The 19,588-nt window shown below is 54.5% G+C and overlaps 2 protein-coding genes across 2 annotated transcripts; one reads left to right on the forward strand and one right to left on the reverse strand.

Annotated features, from left to right (window-relative positions):
- Positions 1-677: 677 nt before the first annotated feature.
- LSS (lanosterol synthase) lies at positions 678-8,975 on the reverse strand (the record flags this gene model as incomplete). The annotated part of the gene is given in 21 exon segments (XM_080346669.1): positions 678-769; positions 772-952; positions 1,159-1,237; positions 1,370-1,540; positions 1,834-1,914; positions 2,905-2,970; positions 3,221-3,326; positions 3,481-3,577; positions 3,932-4,081; positions 4,220-4,270; positions 4,384-4,455; positions 5,156-5,212; positions 5,825-5,852; positions 5,988-6,085; positions 6,531-6,649; positions 6,974-7,082; positions 7,306-7,441; positions 7,744-7,840; positions 8,163-8,284; positions 8,688-8,796; positions 8,882-8,975. Coding segments are annotated over 21 exon segments (2,100 nt in total). The 5' UTR covers positions 8,961-8,975.
- Positions 8,976-16,842: 7,867 nt separating this feature from the next.
- S100B (S100 calcium binding protein B) lies at positions 16,843-17,638 on the forward strand (the record flags this gene model as incomplete). Its single annotated transcript, XM_080346767.1, has 2 exons — positions 16,843-16,980; positions 17,498-17,638. The coding sequence occupies 2 exons, from the start codon at positions 16,843-16,845 to the stop codon at positions 17,636-17,638; spliced, it is 279 nt and encodes a 92-aa protein (XP_080202893.1).
- Between the last annotated feature and the right edge of the window lie 1,950 nt (positions 17,639-19,588).

A 19,588-nucleotide genomic window follows, 5' to 3' on the forward strand; every position in this document is an offset into this window, starting at 1 on the left:
AATGTGGATGCTCAGCTGTGCCACAGCCTGAAGAGAAGCAGCTGCTCCGCTGGGGGAAGGCGACGCAGGCTGTGCCCTAACACTCACCACCTCAGTGCTTTCTGCTTCAGTTTCCCATTTTTCTAAGTGAGGATGATGCTGGTGACTTCCCCTGTGAGGCTCTGGGATGGCAGGTGCCACCAGCTGCGGGACAGAATGGTAGGAAAATGGAGCGAAGCACTCGTGTTTCCCATGTGTGTGAAGGGGAAAAAGGTGCCCTTCCCCTCCCGGCACCAGCTCCAGAGCAGAGAGCACTCCAAAGGTAGTCGCTGGCACCCAGAGCACAGCGGGATCGTGCAGTGCACCTCGTCATGATTCTGGGCACAGGGGAGGCCCCAGATCCCACACTTGTGCTGCAGACAGCCAACCGGACAGTGTGAGGGGAAGAGAAAAGCAGCCTTGCTCTGCTCAGGATGAGAGAGAGTCTGTCTAGATGTGTAATACAACACAGCTTAGCAGATTTCCCAAAGCACCAAAGTGGTCTGCAGAGGCACTTCACTCCCTCTCCCATCAGGGAGGATATACCTGGGAAAAACCTTTAAAAGTGGATTTTTAGAAGAGATTCAACAGAAAGTAGAGACTCTGCTGCACCATGGCAGCATTCCTCCCTGGCAGAGGCAGTGATCCATGTGTTAAGATCAGCACTGACATATCCTATGCAGGAAACACCCCACAGCAGCCGATATCCAAGACAAGTCAGAGGCTGTGGCACCTGCCGTGGCGGGGTTCAGGCAGACAAGGCCTCCTGCACGGCCTCCTCCACCCCAGCCGAGGATCCAGATCGTAGTTTCCCAGCAAGGGGGCTGTTGGGATGCAGCCGGCAGAAACGCCCCAGTGTCCAGATGGGGAAGACATTGCGGTAGGCAGTGTAACTGATGGCACACGACTTGTTGAACACCCCAGAAATGTTCTCCTGGGAGAGAGAGATAGAGAGCAAGATGGTAGGGGTGACAGGGGACCCCGGAGTGTCCAGCTCATTGCCTTCCTGAAGTCCCCCCACCAAAAGCCACACGTTTTCCCTTCCAGGTGAGTGAAAGCACACCATTGCAATGGCTGCACAATGACCAGGACATCTGTAACACCAGGGAACCCCTTGGAAATACTAAAGGAAAGATGTACCTGAGGCCAGTCCCCGTTGGGCAGCTGCTTATCTATCAACAACTTGACGCCTCTTTCCAGCACTTCGACATCAGGGTACCTGCAAAGCACGAGGGAGATGTAAGCACTCTTACTCATTCAAACTGCCTACAAACCTCCATCCATGTGCTCAGGGAACTCAACCACCTCCATGCTGTCCCAGGGGGCCTGAGGAGGTGAGGGCTGCTCCTACCTGACAGCCATGAGCCCCAGCAGGGCCCAACACGTGTTGTGGATCTGCGATGTGGCACTCTGCACATACGTGCGCTGCTCGCATGACTCGAAGTCCTCTCCCCATCCGCCATCTGCCATCTGCTTGGAGAGGAGGAACTGGCAGGCCTGGGCCACCTCTCGGCACACAGCCCTGCAAGGGTGGAAAAGCAGACAGGGTTGGGGTCAGGGAGCGTTTGCACACCCATGTGTCCCAGCTTTAACCAGGCGCTGTGCTCTGCGCTGCCCACAGCCGGGGCTGCCCTGAGAGTTCAAGGCTCAGGCAGCGAGTGCCCTGGTGGTATCACAGGCACAGGATTTGGGAAGAGCAGCACCTGGGGCAGGAGAGACCATGCACAGCCAGGGCACCCACCCAGCCCCGCCACGGAGTCTCTCCCTGGCCCAAGGGGTAGGTAGGGGCAGGGAAACCAGACGGCCCCTTCTCACCCATCGCGGTATGTGTGCTGCATACAGGCGAACGCCTCCAGACCAAACCAGGTGCCGTAAGTGAAGCAAACCCCCCAGCTCCTAGGAGGAAGGGGAGAGCGGTTCAGTCAGAGGTGCAAGGCCCCAGGAAGAGGCAGGCTATGACATGACCATGTTCACAGCAAGAGCAGAGCCAGGCGCAGAGCTGCAGCCTGCCCTCCTGTTCTGGAACAGACTGCCTTAGCTTATTGAATTATTTAGTACGCTGCTTTTTACAGAACTTGTTTGGAGGCTGCTTATATAAAATTCACTTAGTGTAAGTACGTTTGCTTAGCATAACTTCTGCAAGCTGTGAACTTTGGAACTTTCTGCCTTGTTACAACAAAAAAAGGCCTGAGAGTCTTCAACCTAGAAGATAACTGGGAGCTGCATCCCTGGAGATAAGGAACAGAACGGCATCTAAAAGATGACAAAACAGAAGAACGTTCTAGTTTGCCAAAAGCTTTTCTCCAGCTGCAGGTGCAAAATAGCAACTGAAGGTCAGGACTTCGATGGCCCATCTGACAAAAATGAAGAGATCCAATGAAGAACAGGGAGAACCCAGACTCTGATTTTGCACTTGGCCCAGAGTGATGTGTGGGCGTAATTGCCCAAGCTTTTTTTGGCTAAGGGCACCTCTTCAGAAGGCACCCAGCTCAAGCTGCTCTACACTGTATCTTGCAAATAAATTACTTATTTAAGAAGAATTTCTGAAATCCATGCCCGAGTGTTTGCTACGGGAAACCCGGGGAAAAGGAACTTATTTAACACTTGCCCTGTGGTGCAACCATGCCCAGTCCCACCAGCACCTGCTCCCAGTTCAATCAGGCATCAGCAGACACTCTGGGATCAGAAGAGATGGAGCCACTCGAGCCCCAAGGTATCACGAATCAGCTGTTCTGCCTGGGCTACAGAGCAAAGCACAGGAGCTAGAGAAGGACCAGCCCTTCCTTCCCCTTCCCACAGAACCTGCCAGCCAGGAATGCTTCTCATCGTGGTCCCTCTCACACTAGGGCAGCCAGGGAAAAACTGGGCACTGGGAACACTGCTTACCCTTCCCAGGACCCATCGGCTCGCTGCGTCTTACGACAAAAGTCCAGGCCCTTCTGCAGAGTCTCCCTGTTCAGGAAAAAGATACTTGTTTCAGAAGCAGCTCAGACTCCATGGCTGCTTCATCAGGGGCATCCATTAGTTCCTCTGAGGGTTTGATGGGTCCCATTATTAGAGGTCTCAAGGGGTAAGAGCACACAGACAGGCAGCTGTATTGTTCAGGATCTCGGAGTCAAATCGTGCCCCATTTGGGTGCTTTTCTGCCTCGCGCCAGCACGCAAGCAGGGGATCGTATGCAACTCTCATCTCAGCGCCTCACCTGATCTCTGAGGCTCTGTGCTCAGGGAACTCCTTGTGGAAGTGTCTCAGTGCCTGCATGGCAGCCGACGTGCACTCCACGTAGGTGTAGTCGATCATGATGTCACCTGCCAGCAGGTGAAGTGTATCAGTGTAACAGCCCCTGTGCTGGGGAGCTCCCGAGCCACAGGCTGCCAATGTCCCCCGTGGCCCAGGCCACGCGTATCCCACTGTGTCCCTTCACCGGGGACAGGATGGCCAGCGCCGCTCAGTTCCCCTTACCAAACACCTCTGAGGGGTTCAGCAGCTCCAGTAAGTGGCCTCCACGCTTGGTTTCATATGTGGCAAAGCCTCCATCTGAGTTCCTCATGCTCAGCAACTGCCCAGAGAAGCAGAGAGAGAGGCTGGGAGCGGCACACAGGCAGGACCACACCAGTCTGGTCCCAAGACACGTGTGAGGACAAAGTCAGACTCATAAGTCCATGGGCTTGGCGGTCAACCCAGGTCCCAAATCACATTGACAAGCAGGTCCAGCTTGGACCATCACATCACATTACATTATGTCACATATGTATCTCCGTATCACAGTAAATATAGTGTTCCCAGACCAGGCTACGGGCCTTGTACTAGCTAAGTACTACCAGATCTAACAACTCATCAAGCCTGACTTCCTTTATTTGAGCTCAGTTTAGCTGCCCACATTTCCCTTGGCCCTAATTTTTGCAGCACTCACCACATTCACGGCATCAAAGAGGCGCTCAGGGGGGACAAGCTTGGCTATGAAGGGGCACTTCTCCTGCAGCAGCATGACTGACTTCAGCCCCTCCGCTGTGCAGTCTGCCACGATCCAGCCACAGTCTCGGGTGCTGAAGGGGAAGCCACCCTGGAAAGGGGTCAGAAGGGCTCAGCACCTTCCCCTGTCCTGTTCTGTTCTTGTAAGAGCAGGAGATGCTGATTCTCATTCCCATCCCCTTTGCCCAAATCCCTGCTCTGTTCACGCGTCCAGTTCCAGACACTGTACCTTGTTCATATGGCGATAATATTTCTGGTAGTCGGGTGGGTTCTCTGGGATCTGCAGAAGACAAAAAAACAGTGAAGGTGACAGACACATCCAGCAGGACTCTGAGAAGCAGCCAAGTCTGCATGGCCAGCACGTGAGAGACACGACCAACTGGCTCTGCTCACCTGGGTGAATCGGAGGAACTCATGGGCGTTTTGGAGGCAGGATGTGAATTCAGGCATCTTCTGGGCTTCTGCCTAGAAACAGAGGTGCACAGTCAGCAAGGACTTGTGGCCACCAAATGTGCCCCTCAGGAATAAGAGGATGTGCTGGGACCGTGCTCACCTGCTGATTTAAATGTCATTAAAGCCCAGCCCTTCATATAACCCTTTCTATAGGTTTGCATCCATTTGCTTACTGTTTCCATTACAAACCTCTACAGTGAGAACTGAACCAACAGCTGTTACTGGCATCACTGAGAGAGACATTTGCATGATCAGGTTAGGGGCTTATCAGGGCAATCACACTGCTCTCCAAAAAGACTGCCTGCCATAGCTGTCTCTGCCCCAGTGCAGGAAGGCAGGAGACCTGCACACTGTCCCTGGCAAGTGGCAACACTCTGGGGGCAAGCGGAGCAGGGAGGAAGGGCTGGGGTTTTAACACAAAACTGCAGCAATTGGGAAGTCTAACCTGACCCATTCAGCCGGTGCTGTGGCCTCCTGCTTCAAAAGCAGCTGGCAAAGAGGGGCTGGACCAGCTGTGCTGGGCACCTGCCTACCACGGCTGCGGTGCGCCCTGAGAAGACAGATGCTTGCCTGGCTCTGGCATATGATGCAACACTTGAATTGGCACAGCAGAGGTCTGAGGGGATGCACAGTAGGAGCTGCTTGTATTTGGGCATGTGCCAGGAGGGACCATGTTCCTAAAGTAGCGTGTAGCACTGAGGGGGTGCATTACCTCCAAGAAGGCTTGGATGGCAAAGGCAGTATCCCAGAGCTGGGATCCGTTCGTGCCCTGGAAGAGAGAAAGCAGACAGTGAGGGGCAGGTGCTGGCAGCAGCCTGACCTAGCTGTGGGGTCTACGGGGCAGCACATCCCTCCTGCATTACCCCCACTAGCTCCCTCCACCCTGTGTCTCAGTTTCATGTCGCTCAGCATCACGGCTGATGTGCTGGCATAGAGGGGACAGATGCAGCAGCTCAGGGACAGCAAGGGAATAGGAAAGGAGCAGCTCTTCAGCCTGCTCTGTGCACAGCCAAGACAGGAGAGGTGAGTAGCAATGAGGAGCAGAGGGACACAACGACTATGAGAGAAGCACAGCTCAGTCCACATGCAGTATCAGTCTTTCTCAATCCCTTCTCCCAGCACTCATGAGGATGAAGGAGATGTAGGCCTAGAGCTGCTCCCTCAGCTCACAGCCACAGAGAGCCAAACTAGCAGGACGGACACTACTCACTCCTGGCACAGCCAGGGGAAGTGGCAGTGAGACAGACAAGGCCACCAAGCACCAAAGACGAGATGCCAGGAGCTCAGGCCAAAGGTGAACAAGCTATCCCATTATTCCATGGGCTGCCCCAGCACGCCAGGGTCCCTTCTCAGTCACAGCTCATCTCCTACAGCACTTCACCTGCATCTTCATGCCGTCGAGGCCCAGCCTGCGGGAGGAGAGAGCACAGTGCTGCAGTGCAGGCACAGCAAAAGTGCCAGGAAGCGGTTGGGAGCCACAGTGTGCTCATTCCACAGGAATCACAGCCCTACGCTGTGCCGGGCGCGCCACGCTCAGCCCTTACCAGAGGTAGTCAGAGATCCTGGAAACATGCTCCTGAAAAGCTGGGGAGTTCTTCCCATCCACAAACCAGCGAACAAGCATGTTGATCGTCTTGGAAATCTGCCAAAAGCAGCACTGTCACTGCTCTGGATAAAGCGTCTTCCAGCCCCAGAGACCTATTTCCCTCCCACCCAGCACAAAGCCGTCTAGAGGTGGTCCTGAGCTTAATCCTGACAGTTCCCACCTGTGGCATCACTCAGCATAGCTGAGTTAGTGGGAGAGGTGCCATAAGATTACTCTAGAGCTTCCTCTCCTTCTCAGATCACTTTCCTGGACCACGAGGAAAAGTACCCCTCACCAGGGCCACAGCTGTCCCCATGCCCTCTGCATCTTCTGTGCCCTGTTAGCATTAAGCTCTTGAGTATTAGGAGCAGCAGGAGTTGTGCCTGAGCAAGATCTGGTGATTATGGCTACGTGCCACAATTGCAAAGGACTTGGGACCCACAAGCTGGTCTCTAAAGAGCAAAGGGCAAGATTTTTAAAGGACAGACAGTAAGTGTCCTACCGGCCCAATGCTGATGCACTTGGTGAATCTGTCATCAGCTTTGATGTGGTCATACAGCTCTGTGACGGCTCGCTGCCGCAGGTGGGTGCTGTGGTGGGCTTCGTACATATTCATGATGCCTACAGGAGAAGAAAGGGACATGCAATGAAAAACCCACCCCATGCGGTCAGATTCACTTGCTGTGGCAGGCTGCACCTGCTCACATGATGACCAGTCGAGGCAAGCATGGGAACTGCTCTGCTTCAGGGTGGCCTGAAGACCTGGGCACAAGGCCCTGCTGCTCTCAGGGATGGAGAAGCCCAAGAATCACACAACCCATGTCTCCATCCCAGCTCCAGCGCACACAGTAGACCTTAAAGAGCCCCCATGATGCAAGACAGCTTCAGTTCCACCACCAGCTCATAGGTCAAGGGGTCTCCTGCCCCAGTCAACACCACACTCACCATAGGCAATGTCCAGCAGCCAGCTGTGCGGGGTGTACACATCACTGGCAGCCACATTGTTCCTCTGGGCTGGCCAGTCTATGCTGGCGTAGTCTTGCACGTACAGCTCCTGGCACAAGACAACAAAGGGCATCAGCCTGGCAAGCTTGGAGCAAGCACGCAGAGGCAGCTTACTGCTGGAAGGTGGCTCTGCTGCTTGCACAAAGAGACTGCGGGTATTAGAGCTGCCACTTCACAAGCCAGAACCTGGTCACAAGGACATGGCTGGCACAGCAGGTGGTCAGGGAGCCACGTATCCTCGTTGGGGAGCCCCAAGAGGGTCAGCTCCTTACCTGCCGTAAGCTCTGTATGAGCTCGTCCTCTTCTGCTGACAGACGCATGGCGTAACAGTAGCTCATGGGGAGGTAAACCTGGCGGCAGTGACACCAGAGCCGGGACGGGTGGGCTGGGAACCATGTAGGAAGCAGCCTGTTCGCAACAGAGAAGGTGCTACTGTGAGGAACAAGGAAGGCAAAGGGCAGCATGGAGAGATGCCGTGCTGACAGAGGGATGCCCGGAGCAGGGCCTGCCTTTCCCTAACCAGACCTGCTGCTGCAATCCACCCACCAGCTGGCCTTGCTGCTGGTCTCCCAGCTGACAAGCAGCCGGAGCCCCCCAGTTCTAGGCCATAGCTGGAGTTATCCCAGCAAACACCAGTGCCTGGGACAGCTCTGGATGAGGCAGGTGGCAGGACTGACACCTCCCACCTCCACATTGAGGACAGCACATACCACATCTCTGGGAGAAGTGTGTTCATTCCTTCCCAGCTGTAAACGTTCAAGACAGCCAGCCAAAACTTCCCCCAGGAAGGGATTCCCACAGCACCTCCTGCAGACAGAGATACCAGCTTTCAGGGTTAATGCAATCATGCCAACTCCCTGCTCGCTTCCCCATCGCAGGGTCCACTTCTCCTGTGTTTGGGAGCACGCCATTCGGGCTGGGACATGTGTCCCAAAAAGGGCAAGCAAGCAATGGTACAAAAACATAACACACTTTCCCATTGTTATTTGAAAATGCAGGTCCCATTAAAGGCAACCAAGAGCAACAGCTCCTTCACTACCTGGCACCCCCCTATGTTCCAGGTCTGGGCAGATCTCTCTCACCAGCATACCAGCCCCACGGCTGCTGTGCTGGGCACAACGGAGCTGACCTTTGCTGTGCAGGTTGATGCGAGCCCGCACAACGTCAGGGTGGTCCGGTCCCAGGCCCAAGATCCTCAGGGCTACGTAGTTGAGTGCTGTGCCAAACACAGTCGATTTGTCTTCCACATGCCTGTCACGTGCATACAGAGACAGCACAGCCATTAGCCAGCTATCAGCATTAGCCAGACACAACTTACTGCATGGTCTGTCTTTGTCGGGGCAAAGTGAGATGCCAGGGGTGACTGTGGAAAAGGGGAGACCCAACCAACCCAGGGCGAAACACTGCTCTGCACTACCCTGTCACACATGATGCTTTGGCATATAGTGCCACAGAAGAGATGCAGCCAGACTTGACGCTCCAGCCACCTCTGTGACAAAAGGTGTCCCTGGAGAGGTACACATGAGAGTCCAACGGTCTAGAGATACCACAGTTGCCGTGCCCCACTCCCTAAGCCTAGGCAGAGATTGGGCAGCAGCTCCAAGTGCTGGGCCTTAGAGGTGCCACCACTAAAAGCAGCATCTTTGCTACTCACAAGCCCCAGCCTCCATCCGGGAGCTGCACAGAGCGCAGGTAGCGCACCATCTCTTTCCGAACCCCCTCGGGCAGCTGGATCTTGGCAGTGTGGCATGTGATGAGGAGACCTGGAAGATCAGACATGCCGGCTCTTGTAGGAAGCCGAACGCAACGCACTCACCCCTCTCGGGGAGGGCACCCACAAAGACCTACCTGGCAGGAGGAAGAGGGGCCCGCCGTAGTCACCTGCCCAGTGCCCGTCCTCAGCCTGCAAGGCGGCGTAGAACCGCATTCCCTTGCGGGCAGCCTCCCGGGCCGTGCCGGCCGCCGCCGAGGGCCGCAGCGTCTCGCCCTGCGGGGAGACAGCGCCTCAGCCGGGGCGCCCCTCGGCGCGGCCCCGCCGCCCGCTCCCCGCCCGGCGCGCACCGTGTCCAGCCCGAGGCTGTGCTGCTCCAGCGCCGTCTGCGCCCGCCACTCGCCGCCCGCGTCGCCATCGTCCCCGTCGCCGAGGTAGCGCCAGCGCTGCCGGCCGCCCTCGCAGCGCAGCCGCCAGTCGGGCAGCGCCGTGGCCGCCGCCGAACGCCACGGGCCGCCGCGCCGCCGCACCGGCCTGCAGCACACGGGCTCCGTTAGCAGCGGCCCCCACCCCGCTCCGCCCCGCCGGTCCCGAACGCCGCGCCCGAACCCACCCGCCGTTCGCCGCCATCGCCGTCGCCGTCTCCATCACCGCCGGGCTGGCACCGGGACGGGAACCGGGACAAGGACCGGAGCCGCAGCCGCGCCGCCCTGGGCCGACATCGCCTCACGGGCGGCAGCCAATGGGGCCGGCAGCCCCGCCCCCGCTCCGCCTCCCCGGGCCGGTGCCGGCAGCGGGTGAGGGGACGGGCCCCGGGCGGAGCGGCCCCGCCGCGGCCCCCACCCGGGCTGCTCCGGAGGGCAGTGCCCGTTCTGGGTTATACGGGGGTTCTCACCCGGCCAGTCACTGCGACACCAGCCTCTCGTCTGGGGGGCGGCGGGACGAGCCAGGGAGCCCCTCGGGGACAGACGGACACCGGCGTTTGCACCACTGGCAGAAGCGGGCAGACCTGAGCTGGGCTGCGAATGGGATTGAGTGGGACAGAAAGATGCCCGGCTGGCAAACCCTCCCGACACGGGCTGGACTTAAAGTGCACATTCACCTTTTCTTTCCTCCTCCCTTTCCTTTCCTCCTTCCTTTCCCTTCCTCTTTTTCCTTTCCTTCGTGTCTGTCCTTCCTTTCCCCTTCCCCTTCCCCTTTCCTTTCCCTTCCCCTTTCCTTCCCCTTTCCTTTCCTTTCCTTTCCTTTCCTTTTTTTCCTTTCCTTTCCTTTTCTTCCCTTTCCTTTCCTTTCCTTTCCTTTCCTTTCCTTTCCTTTCCTTTCCTTTCCTTTCCTTTCCTTTCCTTTCCTTTCCTTTCCTTCTGCAGACATCATCTTTTTACCATCCCTGTCCCTCCAAGGCCATGCACTGTGTTTATAACACACACTAATCAAACCTGCTCTGGGAAGGAACCACAGGAGCCAGAGATACTTTACTTGCTGCTGTTGTGTGTTGGAAGGGCTGGGTGGGAATTCAATGCGTACGTGTTTAAATGCGGTGATAAATTTCTCCCTGTCACCTTTCAGAACAACCCAGCTTCCCTCCTATGGCAGAGGGGACAGCGGATCAAGCTATGCCAGTGGAAAGTTCAGTACAAAAGCCCAAGTTCATGGCCATAAATACTTGTGATCAAAACTAAACCTTAACTCTAAGGCCCTGGAGGCAGGGACCACCTCCATGGCTGTGCACCACCAGGGGACCCAGGGATAAAAGGGATAAATGAGCTGCTTCCAGATGTGGCACCCACGAGCACCCCATGGCACAAACATGCCTGTGAATTAACACTTACTATATTCACACACTACAAGTTAAATTTAAAATGTTCCTCTGCTGGTAAATAGCTCTTCCCCATGCCCAGCATAACCACAGGGATTATTTGGAGAGGATACAGTAATTTGACTTGGGAATTATAGAATTACTAGGCTTAGGTCACACACAGTCCAGCCCTGGCCGCGTTCAGTAACAGCAGAATTTTGTCTGAAGAGCTAATGGTGTGGGAGTCCTCCCGGGGGCTGTCACGGCGTGAGGATAACATCTCACTTGTGCCTCATACCACTGGTCCTCACTAGGGAGAGCTGTGTTGCTCCTCTTGCAGTTTAAATGGACAAAGGGAACTCGAGAGGTTCACTGATACGGGTGTTGTATTTGGGGCTTAACAGCCTGTTGTTTAACTTTGATTTAGGAAAAAGAAAAGTCACAATGAATCTGCCTGAGATGAGTCTCTATACAACCTGTCTGCCTTAGAAATTCCATTTTAGTGATGGAAGTTTTGATTTTAATAATTGCCAAACTCCTGATACTTGGGCACTATTTTATTACTCATTTTTATAGGTCTGAGGTTTAGAGCACAGTTGACAGGGTAAGGCTCTGCGCCTGCTGTGGTGGAGCGTGCTGCTTGCTGGAGACATTAGAAGCTGAAAGTGTTCCCCTGAGAAAGGGATGCCATTGAGCTCGCAAAAGCAAATGCCACAACTGGCCCCCTTTAATTGCAATCCAGCACACGAGACTCAGTTCACAAGCCCTTTCCCACCAGGAGTGGAAAGACACCCCAGATTTATGCTGTAATGCCTTTTCTTGGCACAAGTTATCACATCTCCATATATCTTCTTAATGAACTTAAAAGTAGTTTCTTGTTGTTTCAGCTGAATTCAGCCAGAACTGCCCTAAGCTCAAGGCCGTGCTTCAGACAAGGTAAGAGCATCCCAGTGTTTTCAACTCCAGAGAATCTGGTTCAGTGGCAGCTGCACTATTTGGTGTTTTCTTAAGGGGTCACACAAAATAGCCAAGACAGCAGCACCTGGAGGGGCCACAGCAAGATCCAGAGCTGCTCCTCAGCAAGCCCAGCGCATGGATGTGCTGGGAGGACAGTGGGGAAAAAAGGGATTGGGGAAACGGCAGTTAGTCAGGGCCCAGAATTTATGAGATGAGGTTGTGGTTCCCGAGTGGGAGGTGCCATCTTAACATTGCGAGTCTGTTCTATGGGGGCAAAAAAAGATCCACTCCCCATCCCGTGGAGCCTGCCCACTCCCTCCTCCTCAGGTGGAGGCGACATTTGCTCGGAGATGGTGCAGGGACCATGGGGTCCCTACTGGAACAGACACAACCCCTCAGGCCTCCTGGGCCTGTGTGCAGGGTACTAAATTTGGGCCATCATCTCCCTCCAACAACTTCAACAAGCACCAGCCCAATTCCCAGATGTGTCCCAGCGTTTCTGCTTCCAGGCATCATTTGAGGCTTCCCATGAGGACCCCAGCTCATCTCTGGCTGCCGTGTTTGCGGGTTCAGAAACAGACACAGTGACCACGGCGCAGAGCTGGGGAACCTGCTCTCTGCAACGCTGCTCTGTGTGCTGGGACTGAGCACAGCCCCGTGGAGGCAGAAGCAGCTTCTTCCCCCTCCCACCCAAATTCTTCTGCTTTCATGACTTTTTTTCTCCCAGTTCACTGACCGCTGGCCTTTGTCTCGTGGTCTGGCAGAGCCTGGTGCCATACACACCAGGGACACAAAGAAATACATTGTCTTTTCTCCCTGAGCCTGCTATGAAAAGCCCACATTGTGTTTTATTGGGGAGAAGGAGACAGGCAGAAGGCTGAAGTGTTTTGCTCAGCCTCGGGCTCTGTAAAACCCTCTGTTTCTTTAAACACATTAGCCCAAAGCTCTAGCAAGGAAGTGGTGACCCTGAGCAAAGGAGCCCCGACGTTACAGTCTCCTGTTCAAAGATCAGGACGGTGAATTTTAAAATAACGGAAGCAGCTCTTTGGGCAGCACTAAAAGCACAGCCGGCTCTCAGCCTCACATCATGCCCAGACCCTGGACGCTCACAGGCAGGCTGGGGATGACTCGGGCCAGGAGAGCGGTGTTTGCAAGCACAGGAGCCTGGACAAGGACCAGGGAAGTCACCTGGAGCTGCTCAGTAGCAGAGGCAGCAAAGCGCCGAGGTTCCTGGTGCTCACACCGGATCCTGCTGCTCCTTCCCACCCTACCAGCAGATCATTCCACATCGTTCCCTGTAAAATACGGAAGTTGGAACGATTTGGGGTGAAATGGAGAATGAGCAGGAAAGAGAATTTCAAGACTGTCCAGGTTTTGATCTGCCAAATGCTAGTTTTTCTGTTCCATTTTAAGAAAAGGTCACTTTCAATAATAACGTCAGACAATGGTTTAATGAGGCTGAGCTAGGACCTCATCTCTGACTAGAAATGGTGTGCTTTGACGCGTTTTTTTGGCTAATGACTGAGCTAAGATACCTACCAGATCAAATTGCTATTGACAGAGAAAAATAGTTTCTTTCCTACTGACAGAGAACCCTATTTATAGCCAGCTCCTAAGTGAATACAAATAACCTTGGAAAAAATTGAACACTGCAAGTTTGTGGACAAACTACCTGCATCCTAGAACCACCACTGCGTAAAAGCAACATTCCTGTCTCTGGCAGCACAACGAGAGCACAGGTAACCGCTGCAGTTTGCAATGCCGTAAGTGTGAGAACTTCAGTGGTCAGGTCTATGTTTAGTCAACATACTCAAGCTTAACACTGGGGAAATTAATTTTTCCCAAACCCGTGTTTGAAGCTGTTACAAAAGCTTTCAAGAGCTCATCTAAAGAAATGATCAATCTGGGCAGGTTTCTTTCACATCAATGTGTACAAAACTGTCAGGTAACATGGTAGAGTGTTGTCTCAGTCATCACATCCACAGTAGCTTTGGGCAGCACAAGAACCACCAGGCACTATGTCTGCCCAGCAACCCAGTCTTGCCTCTTCAATAGGACATTTTTGAAGAGGTCCAGACCTTCACAGACCTTCCTGCCCCACAACTGTATGTAAAAGGCTCTTATACTCCTCACATTTCTCCACAGGAGTTGACTGTGGTAATAATATGACACCTCTGGGCTAACATACTAACAAGTTAGTACTGCTAACTTGTCTTCTTGGCAAGTAGCAACCTGTTCCTAGTCGCACTGAATCCAAAATTCAACAAAGGCCTAAGACATAAAGCAATTATTGATCCTGTGCTGAAGTGAAAAAGGCATAAATGGAATCACGCCACATCAGTAACAGCAGACAGTTTCAACATCGGCTCACCTTGGGAAACAGTGTGCCCAGGCAATGAAACACAGCAAAAAACGGCTTTCTTCAGCATGTTCTCTGTTCATCAACCACCTGTTTGTACTGTGACACCAGGAGCAGCTTGGAGAAGGATGCTGCTCACTGCTCTTGCTCTTCCTCCCTTCCAGATCCCCCTTCTATGCTGGCAAGGGAGGCTGCAGTGGAAAGGGACATGTACAGCTCCCAGGTTTAAATAGAAGTGCATTTAATGCCCATGGTGCCTGCTGGGGCTGGCAGAGAACTTCTGAGCAAAACCACCTGCGTGGCTGTGACGTGGACAACAGGCACACACAGGCAGGAGGTTGCCCCAATCCCCAGAAAAAAGGCTGGTGTCACAGTTATGGTCTGGGTGACAGCCCTTTAGAATCCAAAACTACTCAACACAGCCTTCTGTGAGAGCAAGGCGCATTCCAGAACCTGGCACTGCCCCCCTGGAAGCATCAGGGAGCAGCTGATGCTGCCAGCTCTGTCCTTCAACCACTTGCAGCTCAATACAACCACAACTCCCCCACACAGGGTCCCACTGCCCCCCAGACTGATGGGGTGGCAGAGACAAGGGAGCCAGACCCATCTCAGAGGTGCACAGCGAAGGGAGGACAGGCCACAGGCACAAGCTGCTGTGATGGACATTCTCATCACATGCAAAGAAACAGAATCACACAATGTCAGGGATTGGAAGGGACCTGGAAAGCTCATCCAGTGCAATCCCCCCATGGAGCAGGAACACCCAGATGAGGTTACACAGGAAGGTGTCCAGGCGGGTTGGAATGTCTGCACAGAAGGAGACTCCACAACCCCCCTGGGCAGCCTGGGCCAGGCTCTGCCACCCTCACCAGGAAGAAGTTTCTTCTCATATTTAAGTGCAACCTCCTGTGTTCCAGTTTGTATCCATTGTCCCTTGTCCTATCATTGTTTGTCACCCAGAAGAGCCTGGCTCCATCCTCCTGACACTCACCCTTTACATACTGATAACCATGAATGAGGTCACCCCTCAGTGTCCTCTTGTCCAGCCCCAGAGCCCCAGCTCCCTCAGCCTTTCCTCACACGGGAGATGCTCCACTCCCTTCAGCATCTTTGTTGCCCTGCGCTGGACTCTCTCCAGCAGTTTCCTGTCCTGCTGGAACTGAGGGGCCACAACTGGACACAATATTCCAGATGCGGTATCAACACCTCTGGGTCAGAGCCCACAGGGACGGGGCCTCCACCACTCCCACGCACCTGGCTCTGGGGTGCCTTGGGGCAGGTGTTGGGGCCCCCAGCCCAGCCCTGACTACGCCTGTCCAGTCATGGCTCACAATTCATTGCCTTTACTGTGGACGAGAGCGGCAGCACAAGCGATGCCGTCAGGCCGGCTCTCCTGCTGACTGCCCAGTTATTTTTTTCGCACAATGATGCTTTCTCCTCAATGGCTCCCACGGCCGTGGGCTGGCAGGGAGTCAATGCGTCCCTGTGTGTTGGCTGCGCAGCGCGGGCCCCGTGCCCCGCTCCAGACACCCCCGCCTCCGGCTGCCATTGGCAGGGTGAGCACTGCAGCATGGCCTGGGACTCTCCGCCCCCGGGGAATAAGAAGCCAGAGAGACCCTGGAGCGCCTGGCCACATCGCATTGCTGTGCCGCAGCCACATCGCATTGCTGTGCCACAGCCCCGCTGCCAGCAGGAAGGTGAGAGGGGCCAGGGATGCTGGGGCGGGCGCTTGGTTGCGGGAGAGCTGGCACGGGGGCACTGTGGCAGCTCCGAGCTCTGCCACAACAGCAGAGGCCAGCGGGGAGCGAAACGCCCCGCAGCCTTGCGAGGGGGAAGCCGGCAGCGGCGCTGGCAGCCAGCTCAGCCTGGTGCAGGCAGAGCACAGGCATGCGAAGGGCTATAGCATGCATGCATGAAATACTTCAGGAATATTTCCTACCTGACTGGAACCAGTTTTGCAGTTCTGACACCGACTGCTGCATGGAGGAAGGTGTCAACTTGAGAGGCCGTAGGATGCGATTCAGTGCCTTCAACACCGGGCTTTGTGGTGGTGAAACAGGAGTCAGGCTGCAGGGCAGGAGATGTTTATCTGTGGGGTATGAATTAACCAAGTGCCACATAATAAGGCTTTTTTTTTGTTCCCCCCAGCATCACTGCATTCAACAGCTTTTGGGAAGGTGGTTTTGCATCTCCCCCTTCTTGGTCAGAGCCTCTTTGGTTCGCTTGTTTGTGAAATCTGCAGCAAATGCTGCAATCCCAATTATTAACACGCCTTAGATGGTCTCCAGACCAAGCGCGGGAGGAGGGAGGGTAAAGATGTGCTGATTTTGTCCTGCTGGCACACGTCAAAACCGGTTCCTGCCTGGGTGGAGACAGGCCTGCAGGCAAGAAAGGCAGAGGCGAGTGTGCCTATGACTGAGGGCACAGCAAAAGCTTTCTGAAGCTCTGTGTGCAGAAATGAATCCCCCTCCAGTCTCTCTCCCAAGCAAGGAGAACAGAGCAACAGGTTAAGCAGTGGGAGCCAAAGAGGTGAAGTGACAACATATCGCCTGCTGTCCAGCTCTACGCATGCAGAAAACACAGGAACACCTTGTTGGAAGCCCCCAGGGCTTTGCAGCCTCTCCTCTCATTTCCTCTCCTACGCTCTGCCCACAGAGAGACCCAAGGTGCCAAACTCACGTGCCAGTCCCAGGGGACGTGTCGGCTCCCGGTATGCGCCAGTCCTGTACTGGGCAATCCCCATATGGTTGCTCTCCTCTCCTTGAGAGCTCCTGCAGGCAGAGCCAAGGTCTCTCAGGAGCTTCCTCCCTGAAACAAAAGCTGCTCGCTGTGCTTTTCAGCAGCATGTTTCTGTGCAGGGTCTAATATTCCTGATGCGGGAGGGGAGCCCCAGGGCGGTTGCACTCGCAAAGCAAAAGGCATTCGCTGGAGCTTGCACAGGCCAATGCACCCATCACTCCCTCTGACCTCAGGGCCACGCTGTGACCATGTCTGAGCTGGAGAAGGCCATGATCGCCATCATTGATGCTTTCCACCAGTACTCAGGGAAGGAGGGGGACAAGCACAAGCTGAAGAAATCAGAGCTGAAGGAACTCATTAACAACGAGCTGACCCATTTTCTTGGCGTAAGTATTGTCCCCGTGCAGCGTGCCTGGCTGGGCTCAAGGAGCTGTGTTGAGCAGATGTTGGGCTCTGCTAACTCCATCATCCCCCACGGGAACCAAGTGCAGGTGAAGGGATTTATTCATGCAGCAGTGGCTTAAACACTTTGCTCCAGCTCTGCAGGAGCAGCAGGTGGAAGGACAAAGGCAACAGCCTGTGTTGGAGGCTGGGTTTGGGGTTGGATACTAGGCAAATGTCCTTCCCCAGGAAGGTGTGACAGCCTCACCCCAAGGGGCTCAAGACGTCCCTTCCCTGCACGCAGCTGTGGCCGTGGATCCCACTTCAGGAGGGCCACTGTTGTGTGGATGCTGTTGCAGGCACAGGGTGGTGTCCCAACACAGATGGGAAACAGCCACGAGCTACTTTCACTGTGTATGAGCAGAGGTTTGGCTGTGAGGGCACCCAAGACGTGAGGACATGTTACAGCCTGGGCCTCGCTCTGACCCCCCCGGCTTTGGCTGCCTGTTTCTATTCCTTCAGGAGATCAAAGACCAGGAGACTGTGGACAAAGTCATGGAGGCGCTGGACAGCGATGGAGACGCAGAGTGTGACTTCCAGGAAGTTGTAGCCTTCATTGCTATGGTCACCGCTGCTTGCCATGAGTTCTTTGAGCATGAGTGAGCTGCTGGGAAGCAGGTGAGCACCTCCTGCTCATGCTGGAGAGATGCAGAGCAGCGTCGCTCCTCCGGGAAAAAGACTGGGTGCGATTAGGGGCTCCTTGGAGTTAAACTTGTGCTAGATTTTAAGCAGCTTATTAAGTTCTGCAGCTTTGTGAACAAGAAACACCTGCACGACTCAGAAAAGCTGATGTGGTGTCGAACGCCTTGTCTCACGCTCCTTCCCTGCTGCTCTGTGCAAGGGATGTGCACGGCGCTGGAGGCAGGCAGACGCTGTGATCGACGCTTGCTTGCAAAGGGAAAAGGGAAGGTCAAAGGCTGAAGGAGGAGGTGATGCAGAGGGGCTGGTTACAGGAGCCTGGTTCTGAGCCCACTGGGCTGAATGGAAAGGCTCCCGTTGATCCCCATGGGCTCTGACCGCCCTGTGCATGGTACTAACCCAGGCAGCACAGTCTCTGTCCCATCACAGGGGCTCAGCAGAGCTCATGCATTTCTTGGCAAATTGAGACACCCTAGGCTTGAAAGGCAAAGCATAACCATCTAACAGCCCAGGCTTTTCTCTTGTTGATGAATCCTCCTGCTTTTAGCAGCCTGTAGAAGTGGAAGCAACAGTGTATGAGTCTCTTGGGCTGGGGACAGCTTCTGGGCCGAGGATGTGCCTGGGCAAGGCCTCCAGGCTCAGGACAAGGGAAGGGGGGATCCACCCGGTGTGATCACAGTGCTTTAACACAGACCAGGCACAGCCTCCAGAGTGTGTGGAAACGGTGAGAATAAAATGTTGTTTTGGTCTCTGGGCCATAATTGGTCTCTGGTGAAAAATGTGTCCTTTTGTCCTGTGCTGTGTGCAGCTGCCCTGCACTGTTAGGGGAAGGTTGGAGGATGCAGCTATGGCTCATGCCCTGGTGTTTCTTGTTGGGCATCACTGTAGCTGGCCAAACAGCTCAAGGCTGTTGCCACCACCATGCTCTGCCTGGTTGTCCAAACTGGGAGAGGTACCTGCGAGGCCAAAGAAGCGCAATGCACCGCTGTGCAGGATGTGGCTGCTGCTGCCAGGGTCTTCCAGGGGCTTGCGCTGGTCAGCATTTGCAAAGCCAAAATGAAACCCAGGACAATTTCCCTGAAGCTTGTGCTCCTGTCTGTTTCAGTCTGCACTTGCCATCCAGCTCAGCAGTACCTGTGAGTGAGGCACTCAGGGCTAGCAACATTTGTAGTGACAAATTCCTGACAAAGATGCCCAACATGTTGTTGTTTTTACCTCATTCCACATTTCTTAATGATTTCACATGCAAAATGATGTCTTCGGACTTGCTATTCCCACTTGCGTCCTCCGAGCTGTGAAACAGGACACTTAGGCAGAGACATGCATAGAAGACAACAACTTGTATGCCATCCAGAATTACAAAAGCAGTTTTGCCATCCCAGGGTAGTGCTCATTTGTTGAGAACAACTTTTGCATTCAAGTTACTTCCACCACATTTTTAACATCCTCATCAGTTCTTGCTTAGTTCAACTGTTTCCAACACTTTTACGGACCTGAGGCAGCGTGTGAGGACAACGAATGGGGACACTGTCTGTCCCAGAGCATCCCCAGGTTAGGCAGGGTAGACGGGATTCTCACGACACTCTCTCTCGAGTGGAACAGAGTTCAGCAGAGGTGTCTGATGCTGCAGCACAAGGGGCTGCAGGTGAGGCTGTGTGGCAGGTCTCCAAGTTGCACGTGCCCCACTGACCAGCAGTACTCACATGGACGAGGAATCCATCCCCAAGACCAAGTCTTTCCAGCAAAGAGCTGCGGGTGTAACACGCGGCTCAAATGCCAACAGAGCTGGTGACACATGAAGAAGGCCGTCCTCTCCCTTGGCGAGCAACAGGAGCAAGAGCAGGGAGTGACACAATGTGATTGTGCATGTTTCTGTCAGAAATGCTGATCCTAACTTAGCAACGCCACTGCTGG

This window comes from Nesoenas mayeri (genome assembly GCF_963082525.1).
Source record: "Nesoenas mayeri genome assembly, chromosome: 6".
In the NCBI taxonomy this organism is placed as follows: Eukaryota; Metazoa; Chordata; class Aves; order Columbiformes; family Columbidae; genus Nesoenas; species Nesoenas mayeri.